At 34.5% G+C, this 26,302-nt stretch overlaps 1 protein-coding gene across 5 annotated transcripts in view; it reads left to right on the top strand.

Annotated features, from left to right (window-relative positions):
- Nucleotides 1-26,302, top strand: part of DACH1 (dachshund family transcription factor 1) — a 478,746-nt gene that overhangs the window by 327,412 nt on the left and 125,032 nt on the right. For all 5 annotated transcript variants that reach the window (XM_086328516.1, XM_086328514.1, XM_086328518.1 and 2 more), the window contains 2 exons: nucleotides 17,260-17,395; nucleotides 19,234-19,368. In XM_086328516.1, the coding sequence (XP_086184642.1) occupies nucleotides 17,260-17,395; nucleotides 19,234-19,368 (271 nt within the window). The remainder of the gene's footprint in view (nucleotides 1-17,259; nucleotides 17,396-19,233; nucleotides 19,369-26,302) is intronic.

The following is a 26,302-nucleotide window of genomic DNA, read 5'->3' as shown; positions in this document are numbered from 1 at the left end:
TTATAGAAGTTGTTTTCAAAATTGCCAAATCTTGGAAGCAACCAAGATGCCCTTCAGTAATTGACTGGATAAAAAAAAAATGTGCATATCCATCTGCTATGACTGTTTTTTACCATTTTGTTAACAATATGGATAACCCTGGAGAGTATTATATTTAGTGAAATAAAGCAGACAAAGAGAGGCAAATACTGTGTCTCTTCACTTTTATTTAGAGTCTTAAAAAATAAAACAAATAAACAAACACAACAGAAATAGATTCACAGATAACAGAAAACAAACTAGCAGTTACCTGAGGGAAGAGGGTTGGGCGAGGAGCAACTAGGTGAAGGGGGTTAGAGGTACCAAACTATGGGTACAAATAAACATGCAACAAACATATGGTGTACAACACAGAAAATATAGTCCATATTTTATAGTAATTTTATATGGAGAGTAATATATAAAAATATCAAGGTGCTATGATATACACCTGAAACTAATGCAATATTGTAAGTCAACTGTGTTTCCAAAAAATAAATTAACATTTATTAAATGGGTAAGCCATGGTTCAATAAGAGATATATGAAAAACTGAAATAGAGAAGTTTATTAATCATGGGACCTGGAGGAAGTATTGATACTTGGCATGCCTCCAGAGACAGGAAAGGGAGGTTAAGATGGGGTACAGACAGAGAGGGCAAGGCAGGACCTGAGGCAAATGCCTTATTAGGATCCATGGATGAGTACTTTGGGGTTTCCAAGCTAAGGTTGGATTGGTCAATTCAAACCAAAGAGTAGGATTTTAGTAAGCCTCCCAGGGATCTTATCTAAGAAGACTGTTGATCACAAGGGCTGTTGAGGACACATACCAGGAACTTATATTTGTTCATTACTCTGGCATGCACTAGCATGAAGGGGCTAGTGTCAATTTAAGGTCCCTGCAGTCCTCTTGGTCAAAGAAAATGGATGCTGAGGCAGTAATACTAGGGAGTAGCTTAGCCAAATTCTCACTACCATAAAGGAATATTAAGACCTAAAAAGAAATGAGCTATCAAGCCATGAAGAGAAACTCAAGTGCATACTGCCAAGTTAAAGAAGCTAGTTTGAAAAGGTTTTGCACTATATGGTTTCAAGTGTAGGACACTCTGGAATAAGTCAAAACTATGGAGATCCTAAAAACAGCAGTTCACAACTGTCCAGGCCATAGACGGGAGCCAGTACATCACCTGTTAGGAACCTGGCCCCAAACACAGTGGGGGCAAGTTAACAAGGCTTCATCTGTATTTACAGTCACTCCCCATCATTCATGTTACTGCCTGAATTCAGGAATGCAAACTGGGGCTCCCAATTATTCTGGATTATAGAGAGCAGTATATTTACTTCATTACATATCATAATGTAATAATAATAAACATAAAGTACAGAATGAATGTAATGTGCTTGAATCATCCCCAAATTATCCCCAACCCCATCCGTGGAAAAACTGTCTTCCACAGAACTGGTCCCTGGTGCTAAAATGTTGAAGATCACTGTTAAAAATATCAGTGGTGGCTAGTGGGTGGGAGCAGGGGATGAATAGAGAAGGGAGAGTTTTTATGGCTATGGAAATACCCTGTATGATACTGTGCTGGTTTTCGGGTATTATGCATTTTCTAAAGGTCTAGTTATTACTTATGTAAAAAGTTGAGTAATATGCAAATAGGATTTTTTTTAACATAATAGTGGCTCTGTAAACAAAGAGGAATGGAATCCCTGTCTCTTATGTCTCCTGCATTGGCAGGTGAGTTCTTTACCACTAGCGCCACCTGGGAAGCCCCAAAGAAAGATGGGCTTATGTTCCTTATGTAATTTTCAGAAGTACCCTTACCAGAGAAAAATAACAAATATCATAGGAGACCCAGATGAACTAATAAAACATCCTTACATCCTTTCTTGAGAGAATGCCAGTGAATGCTACATTGTTATTAGTCAAAGAACTGAGAAGAGAACTTTTTCAAATCCTGAGTGACTTTTCACTACTAGATAATTTGTTAATTTGTTAATCACAGTATTAATTCAACTTACAATCATTTCTGGTAATAGTTATTACTGAGAACTTAGCATTCTTATAACCTCGCTCATTTGAAGCAGTGTTTAGAAAACTCTCATTATACATATTAATTAAAATTATTTTAGAGGAAATTTTTATTTTCCCCAAAGAAAATGTTTAACTCTTCAGTTCAGTTCAGTCGCTCAGTCGTGTCCGACTCTTTGTGACCCCATGAATCGCAGCACGCCAGGCCTCCCTGTCCATCACCAACTCCCGGAGATCACTCAGACTCATGTCCATTGAGTCGGTGATGCCATCCAGCCATCTCATCCTCTGTCGTCCCCTTCTCCTCCTGCCCCCAATCCCTCCCAGCATCAGAGTCTTTTCCAATGAGTCGACTCTTTGCATGAGGTGGCCAAAGTACTGGAGTTTCAGCTTTAGCATCAACTCTTATGTCACATCAAATAGTGTGGGGCAAAGTGGGTAATTAGAATATAGCCTACAATTTGGTTGCTTGAAAAGATCCTAAATTAAAAGTGAAATGTTAAATACTGAAAAAGATTTACCTGTATTGGAAAAAAAAAAGGTAAAACAAGAAAAAATAGGGATCATCCCTATATGGGAATGTGCTAGTTACATTTTTTATAGTAATGATAAGAATTAAACTTAAAGTCAACCTAAATAAAACTGGCAATAAGAATGTATTGAACAGAAGAGAAGCAAAAACACAGCTCTTAGTGTTACACATATATATATATTTTAGTTGTTATCCTTGCATACTAATTACAAGAACCATGATGATTTTCTCATAATTTATTTTTGAAAATGTAGGTACTGGTTCAAGCATTAGAATGGGGTCTACAAGCTGCTGAACTTGAGTAAATCTACCCTGCTGTCAATTTTTGTAATGGACTATGAGTTAAGAATGACTTTACATTTTTAAATGGTTGGAAAAAATCAGAAGAAAACTCTTTTATAACACATGAATATCATATGGAATTCAACTTTTGGTGTCCATAAATAAACTTTTTGGAACATAGACCCACACCAATTTACATAATGTCCATGACTACTTTCACATACAGAGGCAGAGTTAAATAAAATATTTGCCAACCTGTTTTTTACAGAAAAAAAATGGCCAATCCTTGAGTTTTGATGAACTCAAACCCATGTGAATCTTAGGCTGTGGTTAATTGAAGCAGCACAAATGAAACTCCCAAACAACATAGAGCAATAGGACTTGGTATTGAAAGAAAAGAAGAAAAACATTGAAGGAGAGAAAATTACATAGGTGAGGACAGTTCCAATAGGACATGGTTATTTGCTTTAAATGAAAGCCTCCAAGACAGAGTCTGCTAAAGTATTGAATTTAGATTTTCTCTGGTTGATTGTTTTGGACTACTGTAAATATTAGTGCAATAACTTTGAGGAGGGAGGAAAAGGACATAGGATGTTTACACACTAGTAATTCTACATTAAATCCCTAATAGCTAAATGTCTGTAAGATTATATCAAATTACTACAAGTTCTGATTTGGTCTATTATGTATCAGATTGAAATCCATGTATGTTTACTGTTTAATATTCACAGAACTTGAAGAGTAGAGGCTTTGAATGTTCAGTTCAGTTCAGTAGCTCAGTCATGTCCGACTCTCTGCGACCCCATGGACTGCAGCACACCAGGCCCCCTGTCCATCACCAAATCCCAGAGCCTACTCAAACTCATGCTCATTTAGTTGGTGATGCCATCCAACCATCTCATCCTCTGTCATCCTATTCTTCTCCTGCCTTCAATCTTTCCCAGCATCAGGGTCTTTTCAAATGAGTCAGCTCTTCACAACATGTGGCCAAAGTATTGGAGTTTCAGCTTCAACATCAGTCCTTCCAATGAATATTCAGGACTGATTTCCTTTAGGATGGATGGGTTGGATCTCCTTGCAGTCCAAGGGACTCTAAAGAGTTTTCTCCAACATACTAGTTCAAAAGCATCAATGCTTCAGCGCTCAGCTTTCTTTATAGTCCAACTCATACATGACCATATGATACATATATATGTATCACAGTCATCATTGTCATCCATAAATGACCACCAAAGCCTTGACTAGACGGACCTTTGTTGGCAAAGTAATGTCTCTACTTTTTAATATGCTGTCTAGGCTGGTCATAACTTTTCTTTCAGGGAATAAACGTCTTTTAATTTCATGGCTGCAGTCACCAGCTGCATTGATTTTAGAGTCCAAAACCATAAAGATGCCACTGTTTCCATTGTTTCCCCATCTATTTGCCATGAAGTGATGGGACAAGATGCCATGATCTTTGTTTTCTGAATGTTGAGCTTTAAGCCAACTTTTTCATCTCCTCTTTCACTTTCATCAAGAGGCTCTTTAATTCTTCTTCGCTTTCTGCCATAAAGGTGGTGTCATCTGCATATCTGAGGTGATTGATATTTCTCCCAGCAATCTCGATTCCAGGTTGTGCTTTGTCCAGCCCGTCGTTTCTCATGATGTACTCTGCATATAAGTTAAATAAGCAGGGTGACAATATACAGCCTTGATGTACTCCTTTTCCTATTTGGACCAGTCTGTTGTTCCATGTCCAGTTCTTCTTCTTCTTTTTTTTTTTTTAGCTTTACAATATTGTATTGGTTTTGCCATATATCAACATGAATCTGCCACAGGCATACACATGTTCCCCATCCTGAACCTGCCTCCCTCCTCCCTCCCTGTACTATCCCTCTGGGTCGTCCCAATGCACCAGCCCCAAGAATCCAGTATCATGCATCGAACCTGGACTGATGATTCGTTTCATATATGATATTATACATGTTTCAATGCCATTCTACCAAATCGTCCCACCCTCCATGTCCAGTTCTAACTGTTGCTTCCTGACCTGCCTACAGGTTTCTCAAGAGGCAGGTCAGACGGTCTGGTATTCCCATCTCTTTCAGAATTTTCCACAGTTTGTTGTGATCCACACAGTCAAAGGCTTTGGCATAGTCAATAAAGCAGAAATAGATGTTTTTCTGGAACTCTCTTGCTTTTTCGATGAACCATTGAATGTTGGAAATTTGATCTCTGGTTCCTCTGCCTTTTCTAAATACAGCTTGGACATCTGGAAGTTCACAGTTCACGTACTGTTGAACCCTGGCTTGGAGAATTTTGAGCATTTCTTTACTAGCATGTGAGATGAGTGCAATTGTGCAATAGTTTGAGCATTCTTTGTCATTTCCTTTTTTTGGGATTGGAAAGAAAACTGACCTTTCCCAGTCCCATGGCCACTGCTGAGTTTTCCAATTTTGCTGGCATATTGAGTGCAACACTTTCACAGCATCATCTTTCAGGATTTGAAATAGTTCAACTGGAATTCCATCACCTCCACTAGCTTCCTAAGGCCCACTTAACTTCATATTCTAGGATGTCTGGCTCTAGGTGAGTGATCACACCATCGTGATTATCTGTGTCATGAAGATCTTTTTTGTATAGTTTTTCTGTGTATTCTTGCCAATTTTTAATATCTTCTGCTTCTGTTAGGTCCATATCATTTCTTTATTTATTGAGCCCATCTTTGCATGAAATGCTCCCTTGGTATCTCTAATTTTCTTGAAGAGATCTATAATTTATTGAAGAGTTCTCTAGTCTTTGAATGTTAGATGTTTTATAATCCAACTTCCCCCATGGTGGAGAAATCATTCTTGCATACTATCTACCCATTTTTATATATCTGTGTTGTAGAAAGCCTATTCTGTTTTCAGCAAATTTGAGTGATGAAGTTATTCATTGATTAAATTAAAATTTTCATCTCAATAGCTTCTACTTGTATGTTGTATTTTCTTAAGAAGAAAATGTCTACAAATTATTCTGTTTTCTAACCTTTTAAATATTTAAGTTCTCTATTATATATAGTACCTATGGTATTTCCTTTTTCCAGACCAAATATTCTAATTTCTTCTGACAAATTTTCATCCAACCTCATGGTTGACTTTCTTTTTTTTTTTTAAATCAGCTCCCACCACACCACCCCTTCCTGAATAATGTTTTAGTAGTGAACCCCCAGAAAAGAGACGAAACTAACATAAAATTTAGCTTGGACAATACTTTATAAATTTAGTCATAGTTCATAACTTTTTGTTAGTTGAATGAGTGACTCAGTAAATTTCATGGGTTTTGATGTGAAATGCAACTAATTTAATTCTTTATCTTTTGTTTGTATTAGGAATTTGCATTTATCCATATTAATTTTTCCAGTCTATTGATTTAGGCTCTTTAGGTGCTATTTAATGTTATTATTCCAAACTATCATATTAGCTATTTATACCACCTTTGTATAATTTCCAAATTGTAAAGGGATGTATCACTTGTATTACCTTAAATCACTGAGGAAAACAAACAGTATGAATCAAGAGATCAATTCCTCTTGTCATTAGAGAATTCCTAATAGGCTGAAATGCTCTACTCATTGATTCTCTTTGAGAATCATTCATCAAATAACCCCCAATCCCCCTGAATGAATCGATATTTTTCTCACTTTTATTTAATAAATTCACAATGGTATTGTAAGGATTTTTTAAATGGTTCTTGCTGAAATATAAAACAAATTTAAAGAAGAAAGGCAATGTATTTTAGTAGTTTAAAATATGAATTCTGGAGGAAGCCTCCTTGGTTTATATTCCAGCTCTGCCATCTCCTAGTCTTATGACCTTATAAAAGTCACAACATTCCTGTCTTTGTTTACTCTTCTGTATAATGGGGATTATTATATTACTGCCTCATCAGGTTGTCATAATGAGTAAGTCGGTATTTATAAAATCATTAGAAGCCTTTCTACAGTGACATTATCTTCACCTTGTTGCTGCTGCTGCTAAGTTGCTTCAGTTGTGTCCGACTCTGTGCGACCCCATAGACGGAAGCCCACCAGGCTCCCCCATCCTTGGGATTCTCCAGGCAGGAACACTGGAGTGGGTTGCCATTTCCTTCTCCAGTGCATGAAAGTGAAAAGTGAAAGTGAAGTCGCTCAGTCATGTCCGACTCTTACCGACCCCATGGACTACAGCCTACCAGGTTCCTCCATCCATGGGATTTTCGAGGCAAGAATACTGGAGTGGGGTGCCATTGCCTTCTCCGATCTTCACCTTATTTCTAGTTTATTTTCTTCCAAAGTATTCAAAATCATCCGTTTAAAATAAGTTCATAATTCTATATAGAACCTATGACAAGATTTTGAAATACAGTTGCAATAATGTAATAAGACCTCTCTGTCTTTCACACTCCCTTTTTCTTGTTTAGCTCTTCCTACATAACAAAAGTAGTGTATTTTGCTTTTGGGGGGTTGGTAGTTCAGTGGTATGCAAAGCAGACATTTAAATGCATTTTTTATATCATTTTTCTTTAATGATAATATAGAATTGTTTTGAGACATTTGGAAACATTCAAATTATTCTACATTACTGAATAAACATCTTTCCTCATGTGCCATATTACAGTATTTTTCTGAGAACATAAAATATGACTTAATTTTAATTAATTTTCTCTACCAGTCTGCTGTTGTGTGGTGTTTGTGTCAGAGAGAGAGAGAATTTAGAGACAGTTTAGGATATTCTCATTTAAAGAACTAAACACTGAAAATTTTTATATGCAGTGTATAAATTTTCGATTCTGTAATATCTTTTCTAAACTGGTCCCTAAAATGCTATATCAGTAAATAATACTTTACTTGCATTAAGTTCAAAATGTTTAAAGATTATAAAAACTGGAACCAGAGTAACTGGATTCACAAAGTAGATTTAAAAAACCTTACAGTAATGTCATTTACCTAATTTGCTTTTGAGTACAGAATAATTTATTTTGGAGCAACCATGTATAATTCTAGATGTATGGATCATTTTTATACATCATTTTTAAGAAAAGAAAACTATATTGTATAAATTTTACTTGGATTTTGAAAAGCAGTTTTATATGTTCCCTTAATGTTTATTTGGGTATTGATATTAAATATGAAAAGGGGATGCTAACAAGGAAGAGGAAGTATTAAAACTCTAACTAAGGATGCCATATATCAGTGTACTGAAATACAAGACACATATTTATATCCATGAGTGCATAATAATGTTAAAATATAAACTCATTGTTCACCATTGGAGAATTCTAGGGACCTGAATATTTTAAAAGACAAAAAAAAAAGGTTTAAATAAAGGATAGAGGGGTGGAATGAAGCATTTCCCTGCCTTCCTCATACAGACTGTCCCTTCAGTTCAGTTCAGTTCAGTCGCTCAATCGTGTCCGATTCTGCGACCCCATGAATTGCAGCATGCCAGGCCTCCCTGTCCATCACCAACTCTTGAAGTTCACCCAATCTCATGTCCATCGAGTCGGTGACGCCATCCAGCCATCTCATCCTCTGTTGTCCCCTTCTCCTCCTGCCCCCAATCCCTCCCAGCAGCAGAGTCTTTTCCAATGAGTCAGCTCTTCATATGAGGTGGCCAAAATATTGGAGTTTCAGCTTTAGCATCATTCCTTCCAAAGAACACCTAGGACTGATCTCCTTTAGAATAACTGGTTGGATCTCCTTGCAGTCCAAGACTCTCGAATCTTCTCCAACACCACAGTTCAAAAGCACCAATTCTTCAGTGCTCAGCTTTCTTCACAGTCCAACTCTCACATCCATACATGACCACAGGAAAAACCATAGCCTTGACTAGATGGACCTTTGTTGGCAAAGTAACGTCTCTGCTTTTTAATATGCTGTCTAGGTTGGTCATAACTTTCCTTCCAAGGAGTAAGCGTCTTTTAATTTCATGGCTGCAGACACCATCTGCAGTGATTTTGGAGCCCCCCAAAATAAAGTCTGACAATATTTCCACTGTTTCCCCATCTATTTCCGATGAAGTTATGGGACCAGATGCCATGATCTTAGTTTTATGAATGTTGAGCTTTAAGCCAACTTTTTCACTCTCCTCTTTCACTTTCATCAAGAGACTTTTTAGTTCCTCTTCACTTTCTACCATAAGGGTGGTGTCATCTGCATATCTGAGGTTATTGATATTTCTCCCAGCAACCGTTATTCCAGCTTGTGCTTCTTCCAGCCCAGCGTTTCTCATGATGTACTCTGCATATAAGTTAAATAAGCAGGGTGAAAATATACAGCCTTGACGTACTCCTTTTTAAGTTAACACAGTAATGCACGAGAGAAACTTTCTGTTCATAGAAATCTTCTGATTATGGAATGACATATTTCAAATTTATCAAACTGTAAACCCTAATGAAGTGATGAATCTAGGCCATTATTATTAGTGTTGATTGTCATCATAAAATGCAACCAAGCAGACACTCAGTGCTTCTTGTAGAAGCATACACCACTATCTATGAAATACTCTTGCTGCCATATCAACTTGAATCAAGCATCCGGATGTACTTATACCAGAAATTCAGAGGATGGAGGAACGGAGTCAAATTAGACCCATCAAGGAACTGTGAGCAGTTCATAGAAGGGGTGACCTCTTAGAACATACACAGTGCCTTAACTAGATAAAAAGTTGGCTTTAAGCCTTCAGCATGAACAGAGAGATGCCAATTAATGGCAATACTGGCTGACTCAGAACTTACCTTTTCATCCTTGCTATCTTCCTTCTATTCCACCTACTTGACTTCTCTTTTAATTAAGATGATAATATTTATTATTACATAAGACTGAGGTATAACTTTTGAGTCAAGACTGCATTTTGCTGCTCAAAATGACTGTAGGAATTTGTTTTACCAAATAGGAATCTGGAATTTCCAGACTGCCTAAATTCTTATAGATATGGGAAAAATATAGTTCCCTATCAACATTGAGTAAGTTTGAGGAGATAGTAGGAGAATAAAGTTAAGTTGTTTATGATTACACTCAAGGGCCCTACCATTTTCCCATTTCCCATGAGTATTTCCCAAATACTCATAAGCAAAATTGAGTATTTCTTGAAAATCATCATCAAAACAATGAAAAAGAGCTATGTAAATATCCTTTGAAGCCTCAGTTTAGAAGTCTGAGTTGGAGTTTTGATAATGGCTACCTAACCTTCTACTAGATGCATGTATATTAGAATTGTTTGTTATGTCTTCCAGAAGTATTTTTTAACATTTTCCTGAATGCAGAATCCCAATCCTATTATTTACCCTTTCTGTTCACTTTTCCAGAAGGAGAGAATTTGGATATCACAATCAGTGTAAATGATTATGGATTTCACTAAGAGTATTTACTCACTGATGGTATATACTTCATTAGAGAAAGGAATTTTATTGGTTTTGTTTACTTACACATAACCAGACCCTAGAACACTGGTGTACATTAAGTGTTCAGTGAATAACCTCTGAATGAATGAAGTCTGAGTTGTCTTAAAGCTCAGGAGTTTAGGTTCTAGAAAATGCTAATCAACTTCAATTTTGTACTGTAACAGTTGTATGAAGATAAATTTAACATTTCTTCTTCCCAATTCTATAACATACTCAATAAGGGAATTGCTAACTGAAGAAGTGATGAAAATGAAGATAATTAAAATGAGAGCAGTATAAAGTAAAGTTAAATGAAATAACCCTTTAGAGAAATGAACTGTGATTATATAATCTTATGCTAAGAAAATATTTTAAGTTGATAAAATAGAATGCACTTTGTGGGGGAGATGAGGCTGCTGAGATAGTGCATTTTTTCATGTTTAGTCAAATGTGTAATATTGAACAGCTTATATTTTTAATTTAATTTTTACTTTAATTTTTATTAACATACAGTTGATTAAAATGTGCTGTGTTTCAGGTATACAGTAAAGTGATTAAACTCTACATATATATGTATGTATATATTCAGCTATGTATATGTATGTGCTTGTATATTCTTTTTCTGATTCTTTTTTCTATACGTTATTATCAAAATATTGAGTATAGTTCCCTGTGCTATTTGGTAGGTTCTTTTTGGTTATCTATTTCATATATAATAGTGTGTGTATATTAATCCCAAACTACTTTTTATTTTAGCATTTTAGAATTCATTGTTTTAATCTCCACCTTTGATTGTGAATTGTAGTATAGACCAATACTTCTTGTTCTACCCAGAAGCAGTAAATGCAGATTTTCCTTTATGTTATTCTGTTACCATTAGTTTATTAGTATGACCTTTTTTTCTCCAGTGAGAGTGTATTCTTCTTAAATTTTCATTTATTATTGTGGCTAGTTTTATAAAGATAGAACACAGCAAAAGATTGTGCTTTATTGATTGGTGAAGCTATGATGCAGGACTATAAGGCAGCGTGTTGAAGTATTAAATATTCTTCCTCTTTGTCCCACTTCAGGGCCATCTTGGAGGTTAAAGGGTCTCACACAAATGAAATGATAAATCCAGTTTACATAGTTTCCCTATAGACACTGAACTGCTTCTTTCTTATTATGTCTGAATAAAACTCATTATCTATTTTGTTTCAGTAATAATTATGAGATTCTCCCCTAAGCAATTCTTTACTGTCTCCATTATTCTCCATCTTATAGCATACTCTGGAAAGGCAAGCATATAAATATGATAAAAGAATTAAGCTGTTGAAATAAATTAATTTATTGTACAACAATGTATTCAAATCTTACTTGCTCAATGGATTTTACTTTAATGAAATTCTTCAAAGAATAATACATCATGTTCCAAAGATTGAAATTATACATTAAGTAAAATGACTGAATATGTTGTTTCTCAGTTTATAGAAACTTTCAATTGAATACTTAAGCTTTAAAAGCATAAAATTTGCATAAATTAAAATATTTCTTTAAGTAAAAGTATTAAATATTGTCTTTGCATCCTTTGTTCCTAGACAAAAAAAGCAATTAAAGTAAAAATAAGCTAAAGCTATAATAAATACTACAATTTCACCTATGTTGCCTAAGCCTTAAATTATGTTTTAAGATGTATTTTACATTAAGATTTTAATCCAGCTTATTTTTACTTAGTTTATTATATGACTTTTAGAGTTATGAATGTGTAAGTGAATAAATGAATAATGCATGAATGAAAAGAATCATCCAAGAAAACTTTTACAATTAAATACATTGACTAATGAAATAATTGTTTACCCCATGTGGAAAATAAGTAACTCTTCAATGACACAACCATTGTTACTAGAGTTTTGTGCATTAAATATTTTAGTACTTTATGAGCTAAATATCTCAGGGAAAAAAATCAGTTTCTTATGCTTTCCTTTAGTGCCACTGAGAAATTTCTTATGACAGGAAAACTCATACTTGAAAAATGATTTTAAAGGAGTTGATTTATTCCAAGATTGCATTTACCTCTGTTTGGCCAAACACATTCCACTGAAAATATGATCAGTTACATAATTATTAGAAGGAATATTAAAATGTTTGGATGGATAAACATTGATGTGAGTGAACTTTTGAATAAAATAGAATGGCTAATTTAGAAAATATTATTTGTATAAAAATATGTTGATGTTCTTTGTTTAATATATACCGTGTATTTCTGCATAATCTAATTGTTAAGATTTAGATGTAGTAGAAATTAGCTTAAAACTTAGACAAACTTAGGTACCTCTTTATTAGAGAAATTAAGGTTAGAGTCTATATAGTGTGTATCTGGTCATGTGTGCAATTAACTACAGCATAGATTATTTATATAGACATTTATACAGACTAAAAAGGAGTTCTTCTATACAGTGTTCTAAATCCATACTTTATAATAAATGCACAGATACTCCAAATATGACACAAACTCCAGCCTTTGAGTGCTACACAGAAGCCAAGTTACCCTTTGATTTGTGATTTCAGAGACTTGATGTGAACTTTATTGCCTTTTTTAAATTAAAAACTGTGGTTCAGTTCATTTCAGTCACTCAGTCCTGTCCAACTCTTTGCAATCCCATGGACTGCAACACGCCAGGCTTCCCTGTCCATCACCAACTCCTGGAGCTTACTCAAACTCATGTCCATTGAGTTGGTGATGCCATCCAACCATCTCATCCTCTGTTATCCCCTTGTCCTCCTGTCTTTAATCTTTCCCAGTATCCGGGTCTTTCCAATGAGTCAGTTCTTCCTATCAGGTGGCCCAAGTGTTGGTGCTTCAGCTTCAGCATTAGTCCTTCCAGTGAATATTCAGGGTTGATTTCCTTTAAGATTGACTGGTTGGATCTCCTTGCAGTCCAAGGGACTCTCAAGAGTCTTCTCCAACACCACAGTTCAAAAGTAACAACTCTTTCAAGCTCAGTCTTCTTTATGGTCCAACTCTCACGTCCATACATGACTACTGGAAAATGATAGCCTTGACTATACAGACCTTTGTTGGCAAAGTAATATCTCTGCTTTTTAATGTGCTGTCTAGGTTTGTCATAGCTTTTCTTCCAAGGAGCAAGTGTCTTTTAATTTCATGGCTGCAGTCACCATCTGCCGTGACTTTGGAGCCCAAGAAAATTAAGTCACTGTTTCCATAATCTCCCCATCTATTTGCCATGAAGTGATGGGACCTGATGCCATGATCTTCGTTTTTTGAATGCTGAGTTTTAAGCCTACTTTTTCACTCTACTCTTTCACTTTCATCAAGAAGCTCTTTAGTCCCTCCTTGATCTCTGTCCTAAGAATGGTGTCATCTACATATCTGAAGTTATTGGTATTTCTCCTGGAAATCTTGATTCCAGCTTGTGCTTCATCCAGTCCAGTGTTTCTCATGATGTCCTCTGCATATAAGTTAAATAAGTGTGGTGACAATATACAGACTTGACATACTCCTTTCCCAATTTGGAACCAGTCTCTTGTTCCATGTCTGGCTCTAAATGTTGCTTCTTTTTTGTTTGTTTGTTTGTTTTGTGAGTTTCTTCAATTTGTAATTTTTTTTGGAATGCTTTGCATGTTTTATTTTTTTAATTTAGTAAAGTAATTAGTCTCTAATTAAAATAAATAAATGTTGCTTCTTGACCTGCATACAGATTTCTCAGGAGGTAGGTAAGGTGGTCTGATATTCCTATCTCTTAAAGAATTTTCCACAGTTTGTTGTGATCCACACAGTCAAAGGCTTTGGCATAGTCAATAAAGCAGAAGTAGATGTTTTTCTGGAACTCTCTTGCTTTTTCCATTATCTAACAGATGTTGGCAGTTTGATCTCTGGTTCCTCTGCCTTTTCTAAGTACAGCTTGAACATCTGGTAGTTCATGGCTCATGTACTGTTAAAACATGGCTTGGAGAATTTTGAACAACATGGCTTGGAGAATATTGAACATTTTGTGCAAATGAATATATTCAGAAAGAAAAAAGATAAACTATTAATACATGCAACAACCTGAATGAATCTAAGAAACATTTTGTTGTGTAAAAAGGCAGACATGAAAAATTAGGTACTGTATGAGCTAATTTTTGTGAAATCTAGAACCAGCCAAACCTCTTTCTGGTGATAGAACTCAGAAAGCAGTTGCTTATGGGGATGGGAGAAATAGGTTGGAAAGGGGCATGGGAATCTTTCTTGGTTATGGAAATTGTCAAGAGATCGACAAAACTCATTAAACTGAACACATAATAAGTTCATAGTTTGAAGCTGTTTTAAGTTTAACCTAAAGGTGAATGGTAAAAAGAAAGATTTATAATCCCAGTTGCTTTTAAATTATAATTAGATGGACAGTAACTTTTAGCATCCAGATGTGGGTTCTCCATTCTTTTAAATCATATATGTGCTTGTTTCTTAGAAATTTAGGTCATTTGTCTGCAATGTGACCTATAGAATGTAGACTACTTAGAAGCATAACTTGTTTGATTTATTTAGCTTGGAAAAAATTACTGATAATTGTGTTCATTTTTCATGTTGAGACATAGATTTTAAAAATATGCATTGCAACTATAAAGAGTAGACTTTAGTTGACTTTTTTATCCTTTTCTTTTGCTATGATATTTTTTGACAGGTAAATTCTTTGTTGTAAAGTTTCTTGTGTCTATTTTTTATTCTACAGAATACATACTGAGAAACAGTTTTATGTTTAGATTTTGGAAGAGGGCTTGGCTATTTTTGAGGATTATTTTCTTTTTATTTGTATAATTCTCAAGAATGAAGCCTTAGTGTAACTGTTGAAGATGATTATTGACAATGTGTAGGATTGAAAAATTAAAAGCATATGAGACGAGTGATGTTCAATCTTGGATATATGTTAAAATCACCTGGAGAGTCTTAAAAAACATTTGTTTCTGGGCCCCACAGCAGATGCAGGGTAAATGCACCCACCAGATGGCCTAAAAGAACAAATTTATACCCTCATATTTCTGGAGTCTAGAAGTCTGAAAGCAAGGTGTCAGCAGTACCACGCTTCCTCTGAGATTCTGGGTAGAATCCTTCCTTGAGTCTCCAAAGATCCTGATGGTGGCTAGTAAGCTTTGACAATCTTTGGTTTACAGCTGCAGAGGTCAGATCTCTACCTCATCTTCACATGATGTTTTTCCTTCATAGTTTTTCTCTGTTTCACATTTTCCCCATATCTTCACAATGTCCTCTTGTGAAGACATCTGTCCTGTTCGATGGAGAAGCCATATTATTTTAGTATGGCCTCATTGCAGTTAATTTCATCTGCAAAGACCCTGTTTCCAAATGCTCACATTCATAAGTATCCATAGGTCAGGACTTCAGTCATTCTGAGGGGACACAATTCAACTCATGTAAGCCAGAATCTCAGGGAGTAAAGCCCAGGCATAGGCATGTTGAGGAACTTCCCAGGTGATTCTAATGGAAAGTAGAATTGCAAACCATCAATGGGTTAAATGAACTTTTGAGATTGAAGACAGGCATTACTCTTTTTCTGTTAGTACAAAGCCTTAAGCTTGTCTGTTTTCTATATTACATTAGCCTTTGATATTTTGAAAATAGCCTCCTATAGGCTGATTTCACTCTAGAACACCTTCTGGTTTCAAACAGTCTGCTTTTATGTCACATTTGCATTTTTGCACTCTAATCAGGAATAATTTGCTTATTATTTATTATGTATCATGTATCAGTTGACTTGTAGACTTCCAAATATTTATGAATTATTGAAAAGTGTTCTTCAAGGACAGTGTGTCTGAAGGTGAAGGTGAAAATCTGAAGGTGAAAATATCTCTTTGCTCAAAGAAGCAAATGTTAACAAATGAGTATTTTATTTATTAATCTGTAAATCCATTTATAATAGCTCAGTGGAGACAGTTATACAACAGATTGGGCTGGCCAAAAAGTTCGTTTGGGTTTTTCAGTAAGATGCAACAGAAAAACCTGAATGAACTTTTTGGCCAACACAATATTTGCACATTGGTCTCATTGGGAAGGTGCAGGGCTTGGGTAAGATATGGAGTGGGACTTGAGTGTGAGCATAGGACAGGATCAGGAAATACAATACCACATTTCCCTGGGATACACCTAATACATTATTCATGAATTTTCAGTAATATATTTGTGGGTTGCATTGATGCTAGGAGTCTGAAAATTACCAGAATCAAAATTATTCAAATGTTAAATAATAATAGATTTCCATGGTCCCTTAAAATGTGACTGCCCAAGTATATCCAGAGAAGTCCCATAATGAAATAGCTGTTAACAGCTCCTCTGGTGTTATTTTGATGATGTCACTATGATAATTTGTGTGTTAAATGATCCTAGACACTTGCTGAATCAATAGACTCTATGTATCAGGTTTTTTTTATAATGATAATTGTCTAGAATTAAAACTTGCTTTGTTCTGTTAATTCTTTGTTGTCTAATGGTTCTAAACTGGATGTCTTTTTTGACCTCTATTTTTATCCAAAGAGGGGATTTACATTAGTCATTACTACAATGGTGTTCACCTATTTTCTTTCTATTCTTTTCTTAGACTTATGGTTGTTGGTGGGGAGGAAAGAAAAGATAGGCAGTTTGGGATGAACACATACACAGTGCTTGCTATATTTAGAATGGATAACCAAGGAGAACCTATTGTATGGAACTCTGCTCAATGTTATGTGGCAGCCTGAATGGGAGCAGGATTTGGAGAAGGATGGATACGTGTATATGTATGGCTGAATCCTTTTGCTATTCACCTGAAACTATCATAACATTGCTCTTCAGCTATATCCCAATACAAAATAAAAGTTTAAAAAAATTTTAAAAATAAATGTGTCTTTTAATCCAGTTAAATGTTGATGCAAAAAAGTGTTGTCTTCACATTTCTGTAGCATTAAGAAAAACCAACATTGCTTAAGCAAGGGTCCAATGTATTTACCTCTTTTCTTCCCCCCACCCTCCCCTGGCGGTATAGGAGCGTGTTCCCGACAGCCCGTCACCTGCCCCCTCCCTGGAGGAGGGCCGAAGGCCTGGCAGCCACCCATCATCACACCGCAGCAGCAGCGTGTCCAGCTCTCCAGCGCGGACTGAGAGCTCCTCGGACAGAATTCGTAGGTGTCCTTCTTCCACTTGTCACCTTTTAAACTTTATTAGGTGCAGCTGGCTGTTCTAATCAAAATACCCTCATTCTGAAGAGATCTCAGATGTATCACGTTCTGAAGCTCTGTAGCAATAGCCATGTCGCAAAATTGTGTTTCCCAGTTTGCAATAGCATGAGGTATGGTAGTACATTAACAATTCTGATATAAACTCCCTCTTTTTGATGCCACACATAAAGATTTGAGTTATGAAACAGTTAGTAAATAACCTTCTAGATTAGTGTCTGAAGTAAACGCCTCCAACTCTCGCATATCTAGTATCCAAACATACTGTGTACGAATTATTCCTCTTCATTCCTTCAATTCCTCCTTGCCAGTTTTTAAAAATTTACAATTTTTAAACTTCATCCTTGCATTGACAAAGAGGGATAACAGAAATAGATTCAAAATAACTGTTTTGAGAAAAACACATTTCATAATCATTCAGATGATCAAGAGATTGAAGAGTTTGAAATTGGTCAAATTTTAGGATTTGAATTAGTAACAGTCAATAATGCATATTATCTTCACATGTTATTATTATACAATTCTAAAAAGTAGGTTCATACTTTATTTTGTAATCACATTTTCAGATATTTAATCCTTGTCCTCATGATCAAGAAAATTAAGAGTAAAGTTGTGGGTTATTGTTAATTGCTCAGTCATGCCTGACTCTGCAAACCCATGGACTGTAGCCTGCCAGGCTCCTCTGTCCATTGGATTCTCCAGGCAAAAATACTGGAGTGGGTTGCCATGCCCTTCTCCAAATTATTCTACATATTTTTAAAATGTATTTTTTTCAGTGAAAGTAAGGTTTTATGGAATGACTTTTCTTCAAAATTTTTCACAAAACCAAAATTTTCATGGGCAATTTATTAAGAAATATATTGATTAGATTGAAATCATGAGGGTATTTGGTCGCACGCTTTATCCCGTCAGTAGTGACAGATTACTCTTAATAATTCAAGGAAGAAATTATTGTTTTAAATCATTCAACCATGTAATAGATATTAATGGGCAGTTTTATTTTTAAATTTGAGTTCAAAATCAAATGTTTAAAGAAGTACTTTGATATCTCTTAAACTTAGGGTTTTGTCTCCTAGGCTGTGTGTGTGCATGTTCCGTTGCTTCAGTCATTTCCAACACTTTGTGACCCCATGGGCTGTAGCCCTTCAGGATACTCTATGAAAACTGCAATGGGTGGCCACTTCCTCCTCCAGGGAATCTTCCCAATCCAGGGGTCAAACTCACATCTCTTGCATCTCCTGCATTGCAGGCGGGTTCTTTACCTCTGAGCCACTGGGGAAGCCCATTGACTAGAATAGAATATGAATATTGAATTTCAGTGATATTTCAGTTCCTTAACTTGTTGAAAACTCTATTTGCCCTCTCATGCCTCTAAAACTATTCTAAATTATATTTTAACTTTATAGACTTAGAGTGTTCTACTTTAAGACTGTAGTTTTTGCAGTTACAGAAGGCTCAGGAGAGGATGTGTTACATTAGATAAAGCCTGAATAGTTCATTGGTAATGGTTATAGTGGTATGACCACTGAAAAGTATTCTAGACATTAAAAAATATACCTATTTTATGAGCTAGAGGATAAAATAGTTTCATTTTCAATATATTTCTGCTTGTTCTTAAGAATTATCATAGTTTTCAGTCCTCATGGTGTTCAACTTAGATTATAATTTTAAAGTTAGACCATGATATTTTATTTATTTCTGATTCCAAAACAGTTTAAATAGGTTATTTGAATATTGTGTATTATGGTGTTTTATTCTTTTATCTTTTGTTTCGGGCTTGACAGCTGTCCATCAGAATGGGTTGTCCATGAACCAGATGCTGATGGGTTTGTCACCAAACGTACTCCCTGGGCCCAAAGAGGGAGATTTGGCTGGTCATGACATGGGACATGAGTCGAAAAGGATGCATATTGAAAAAGGTAATAATATATGATTATGAGGTCTGTTTTTCCTGCTTGACATATGAACTAGGTTTTAATCACAGAATAAAGTATATTTCTAAATTACATTAGAAGATGGTATAGAAACATTTTAAAAGCCTATAATATTAACATTAAGTAAAAATCAAGTCTACTCAACAAAAAAAAGAAATATGAAGAGCTGCTGTGATTCTCTTAAACAACAGGTAAGTGTTCATTTATTTCCCAGTACATTTAGAAAAAGAGAATTTTTTATGTTTTAATTGTTATCTCAATTCCTGAAGGTCTACAGTTTGTCTTCCTCCATGTCTTCAGGGTCTATTGTCCTTTTACTTAGCATATTAGAGCAAGGACAATACACAAAGGATTACTATGAGTATTTTTTGGAATAAAAGAGATGGTCATTTGGTCAATCAAGAAATACAGTGAAGATTATCAACCAATGTACTAGTATTGTTGTTCAGTCACTAAGTTGTATCTGACTCTTTGTGACCCCTTGGACTGCAGCATTCCAGGCCTCTCTATCTCCCAGAGTTTTCCCAAGTTCATGTCCATTGAGTCGGTGATGCCATCCAACCATATTATGCTCTGTTGCCCTCTTCTCCTCCTGCCTTCATTCCCTCCCAGCATCGTGGTCTTTTCCAATGTACTAGTAATTGCTTCTAAATTGCATGCAACAAATAAGCCCAGATAGTGCAAAGCTATGAACATTTTCTATTTATATTTGATTTGTACCAGTGTGACTTGTTTCCATAGGCAAACATTTGTCTTTTCATCCCTACTTCGTGAAATACTTTCATGAAGAATTGAAATATTATTTTAACATGCATGTGGAAAATTTATGCTGTTGGATGCAAATTCATGTTTTTGAACGGTAAATTTAAATTAGGACAATTGGAGCCTTGCCATATCTTTATCTTCTTAATTTAATACTATCAAATTTTAATAATAACATAGACTGTATACTTTGATATCTTTTTTGATATGACTATCAAATAATCAGTGTTATGGAATGGATTCCTTCTTTGGAAACAATTTATTACTCAAAAGGCACAATTAATTGGATATCAAAAAGGAAAATGAATACAATTGGACATTTAAATAACAGAAAGAAATGTTTACAGAAAGACTAAGTTAAGGTGGGAAACCTTTTTTCCTCAAAAATAATTATTCACCAAAAGTAAAAATGCCTACACAACCATGTTTTTCTTTTCCACATGAATACAGTTTACCTGAAACCTCAGGGAGAAAGAAAACAATATTTATATAAATTAAATTATCTGTATTTTGCAATTAATGATAAAATGATAATCTTTACTAGGTTCTAATATGTCAAAATGTAGGCATTATTGAGAGCAGCATTAAGACAATTTCTAATAATTTTGAAATTCACTACCAAGTATTATCACGAAGCTGAGTGGAATATATACAAGTACATAAGTTGGTCAGATTGTCTCTAAATGTCTAATTCTAATCTTTCTGTGAGTTCTTCTTCAACAATGAAGAAAAATGTTATATAGAATGCATTATGTATATTTTGACATGTGTTTTTATATTTAATGAAAAAATGGTTTGTGAAAATCTACAGTAATAAATTTTTCATAGAGGATTTAAGTTTTAAGTAAGAATATTTACATATAAAAATCCATTACTAGGGTTAAGCAGCCATTCTCCACTGTCTTGCGATAGAATGAAACCCTACAGAAAAAGTTTTTAGTGACTCTTTTCACAGGTTTCTCATAGATGCTACAGAACTAGTTTCACTTAAAATGCATGAGAGATGTTTTATAGTATATAGTGGATATCAGTATATTAGTGATTAATTCTCTTGCAGAATCTTGGTTAAGCAAGTATGGGAGTGAAATATAAAAGCTCAGAGGTGGTAGGTAAGAGACCACTAAAGGCATGATCAACAATGTGACTAAAATAATGAGTCCCCTGGAATTTTTGGTGGGGAGCTTTCTACAAATCTCATGTTTCAAGTTGAGTTGAACTACACTTTTTTGAAATGGTTTCTTTTTTCAGAATACATGAGTTGTATCTGCCTATCTGTTCATCATCTGTCTATATACCTATCATCTATTTGTTATTATTATTATAATCTTGCCTTTCCTGAGATACGAAACTAGATTTTTATAGGGATCCTACTGCTGATTTTCCTGTGTGCCTGTCCCTTAAATTTTCATTACGATATTTGCCTTGTTATTCGGAAGTTCTTTTTTCATTGGTCTGCTTCCAGTACTACATTGTAAATTCCGAGGAGTCATGTATATACTGCATTTGCTTGAAAAGGACTAAACAGTCTATTATGTGAATGCATATTTATCTGAGCTGAATTGCTAAAACATTGTAAGAGATGGTGAAGGTAAGTTAAAATAACTGTGAAGATGAAAGGCAAAAGGTGGAATTATGGAACCCTTTGAACATACATGTGTATGAAACAGTAGCATATTCTGGCTGTGAATATACACAAAAACTTTTTCTATATCACTATAATCTTATCACATGTTAAGTTTTTAAATTGTTTTGCTTTCAGAATAGAGATCTTGGTCATAACCCAACAGTCTTTCAATATCTGAATGCATATTTTATTTAAAAAAGTACATTTTATTTTAATATTTGCCCTAGGGATGTGAAGCTACCATTACATTCTTAATTTCAAATATAATTATGGGGTCATAGACATTGTAATAGACATTGATACTCTTATAGTAAGAGTTTTATTATATGATGTTCATCTTTTGTATGTATCTCTTCTATTTTTCAGCATACTGAATTATTAGTAAATATTCATAGGCTTTCTAGATTGATAGGGTCTACTAAATTAAAAATTGTTTTTTTTTCATGACTACATTCATCATGTGCCTTATACTCGCCCTGTAACTTTCTTACTACACATATCTGTATTAAAACAAGTGACTTCATTTAGAGACATTTGTAGAGAAATTAATTATATGCTTGTGTCATTTTAGGCTTGAACTTCTTAAATGAAATTTGCTGCTCACCACTTTAAATCATCTGAAAGATAATAATTCTTAAGAAAACATTGATGTTAAAAATAGATACCAAAATTAATTTGGGTGCTGAGAATCACCATGGTCTAAAATCTTAATCATCAGTAACTTTTAAGCATTTTTAAATCATGTTAATATTAAAAAGTTGTTGACTTTATTCAGTTAGACAGAATATTTGTCACCATTAGTTGAAGGATCAGTGGCTATACAGGCATTAGAATTCAAAGTAATAAGTGCTGAGTAAACTTTCCCCTTAGTTTTTAAAATAAAAACACTCTAAAGGGTTTTTGAATCCAGAAAGAGTTTAATTAGAAGATATTCAAAATATAAATATGAAAAACCAAGTTAATGTATCAAAAAGTAATAGACATACATTATTTCAGTGATCCTAAATGTTAGGAGAAATGATTTTAATAGTATGAACTTTGATTAAAATTAGGGCTTTATCAAAGATATGTCCTGAGGAAATCTTCGACACAGCTGGTAGCCTCATAAACAGTTTTATGTCTTCTAACTTTTCCAAACATACTCCAAGTTCTCTAGACCTTCTGGATTTTAAAAAACATTTTTGATTTTTGCCCTCAGTCTAAAATTAGTGAAATAGATAGGACTAATTGATGTTTTCATTTTTTTTAATTGAAGTATAGTTGTTTTACAATGTTGTGTTAGTTTCTTGTGTGTGACAAAGTAATTCTGCTTTATATATATAAGACAATGAAAGAGTTACATATATATGTAATATATTTCTCAGGTACTTTCCACTATAGATTTTTATAAAATACTGAATATAGTGTCCTGTGCTATATCGTAGGACCTTCTTGCTTATCTATTTTATATACAATAGTGTATATCTGTTATTCCCCAAATCCTGATTTATGTCTCCCCCAACCTTTTCCCTTTTAGTAACCATAAGTTTGTTTTCTATGGTCTGTGAGTCTGTTTCTGCTTTTTAAATAAATTCATTAGTATCATTGTTTTTTAGATCTACATATAAGTGATATATCATAAGATATTTATCTTTCTGTCTGGCTTACTTCACTTAATATGATCTCTAAGTCCATCCATGTTCTACAGATGATATTATTTCATTCTTTTTGTGGTTGAATAATATTCCATTGTAAGGGCTTCCCTGGTGGCTCAGGGGTAAAGAATCTGCTAGCTAATTCTGGGTTTGATCCCTGGGTCAGGAGGAAGATCCCTTGGAGGAGGAAATGGAAACCCACTGCAGTGTCCTTGCTTGAAAAAATCCCATGGACAGAGGAGCCTGGTTGGCTACAGTCCATGGGGTCCCAAAGAGTCAGACACAACTTGGCGCTAAACAACAACAGATATTCCATTGTATATATGTACCACATCTTTATCCATTCCTCTGTTGATGGGCATCTAGGTTGCTTCCATGTCTTGGCTATTGTAATAGTGCTGTTATGTGCAACGGGTTTATGCATCTTTTCAAGTGAGTTTATTTCTGAATATATGCCAGGGCACTGAAATCATATAACCAGGCTCTCTATTTCTTTATGCTGCATCTCTCTTTATTCCCCCCAAATCTGTCACTGGTGCTGATTTTCAGTGATAACTCTCATGCATAATTTGTTCCCTGGTTTATCAAATTGTTTGAATTGTTATTTCCAAAACATTTTTGAGCATGCTTCATACCATGCATATAATTCCCTATGCACATTTTTATTATTTTGGAATCTATCTAATTTTTTGCTTTCCAAAAAGTAAATGTATGTTACACATTAGATCCTGTATGCTACAGTATTAGCTGTTTTTTCCCCAATTATAGAAAAAGTGAGCACATATAATTGGAACTAAGTACTGAATACTTAATCTACATTAGTGTATTTCAGTCTTGGGTTAAATAAACCAAAATGATATAATCAATAGGTAAATATTTACTGCATGTCAGATATGTGAAATGAACCATATGAAATACAAAATCTCCCTTTCTTTTTTCTCTTTCTGCTACAATTTCACACAATTTTTATTCATATATATTCTAATTTTCCCTATAATTGAGTCTTTTCCCTTTGTTTTCAAAAAAATATGAAAACTTTCTTTTGTTAGTGTACTCAGTCATTTAGTCTTGTCAGACTCTGCGACCCCAGTGACTTCTGTCATTTTAGAAGCAGGAATAATTTAAGATGAAGCCCGTAAACACAGGGGATTTGCTTCAGGCCATAAAATATTTCTTTTGTCACATATTCTTTTGTTGTGTATTCTTCATGGGCAGTGTTCAAGATTTCCAATGGTTAACAGACTTGTTTGGAAGGTTCTCATTCTGATATTCTGAATTTGAAGGTAGAGCATTAGAGGCAATGAAGTAGTTAGCAAACTGGCCATATTGAAATATCCTCTTATTAATGTTGTATTCTTAGCATCCAACCTTGTGGACCATTTTCCTACACAACATCCTTTTTAAATGACTACCGTCACTTTTCTCCTGTTTGTGGAAATTAATTTTTTGAAATATATTTCCTTTTGTACATTTTTCATTACTTAAAAATTCTAATTTTTGGATTATCTTCAAAAATGACTTTCTATTTTGAATTCTAGATTGACATTATACAAATTAATTTATAGTAAATATCACACACATATATGAAAAATCTGAACCTAGTAGTAATTCGTCTGACTATATAGACCTGCATGGAGTGAAAAGCCCTTTTCTTTGGAAATTTCCATACTTTGGTAATGTTATGTGGGCCACTTGTAAAATTAACTACCTCAGTGTTACCTAGAATAAAATTTACATTGTCCAGGAATTTATTTTTACATAATTAATATGAACTTTACTAAAAGAAGTAGAATGTATTGATGATGAAGATGTCAGGTGCTACTCCAGGACATCCATAACTTAAGGTTTAACTTAAGGTTTAGGTAACTTTTTTGGATACTTAGAAAGTTGAAGTATATGACTACTTGCAGATAATTTTCATGAATTAAATGCCAAAGCAATCAATTAGAGAGTATTAATATTTATTTTTGGATACATTATAAATAATAGTTACATTTATAATAATTTTACTTACTATAGTAGCTTTGCTTTTACTTGGTCAGACGAAATGTCTTTTCCCCGTGGAGAAAACAGAATAGACTATTAATTACTCCACTTACTCAGCTTTATTTTTTTGAGCTCTTTTGATAGGCACAGAGTGACTCACTTCCTCACTGTTTAAGAAATATTTTTATGTAGTCATGCCAATAGCTAATATTTTTATAGCATTAAAAGTGAGATAGAGAGTGACTAGTAGATTGTTATTGTTATTGTTTTTGTTTAGTCACTAAGTCATGTCCCACTCTTTTGTGACCCCCATGGACTGTGTGTAGCCAGCCAGGTTCCTCTGTCCATGGGATTTTTCCCAGACAAGAATACTGGAGTGGGTTGTCATTTCCTTCTCCAGGGGATCTTCCCAAAGCAGAGATCAAACCTGCATCTCCTGCATTGGCAGGTAGATTCTGTACTGCTGAGCCACCAGGGAAGCCCAAATTAACATATTAGTTCCACCTGTAAATCTGCTTCATGTAAATATTTATTTATGGTTATTATAAATGACTATTTTATTTCCTTCATTGAAAGTATTTATTGGTTTAATGAATCAACTGTTTCTAATTTTGCAATTTATTTGCATATTGTCTAAGCCATGATTTCTATTTCTTCTATTTTCAATTTGAAATTTTACGTAATCTGGTATGGAAATGACCCAAAGGAAATGTGCACATTCTTATGTATGTTTATTTGAGAATTAGCTCCAAAATAAAACTTCATTTTGGAAATACTGACATATCTGATATTTTTAGTGGAGCTGAAACAATCTTTCTTTTGTACATTTTTATTTTGTAAGTGGACAAGTATATCTGTTTCTAAAAGAATTACAAAACACTGTCCTTCCTTCCTTTGCTGAGTAGGCATATTT

This window comes from Bos grunniens, chromosome 12, assembly GCF_055505025.1.
Source record: "Bos grunniens cultivar Pamir isolate PY7600 chromosome 12, Bosgru_T2T1.0, whole genome shotgun sequence".
NCBI lineage: Eukaryota > Metazoa > Chordata > Mammalia > Artiodactyla > Bovidae > Bos > Bos grunniens.
The sequence above is the reverse complement of the archived record's forward strand: the minus strand, read 5'-3'. Positions and strand labels throughout refer to the sequence as shown.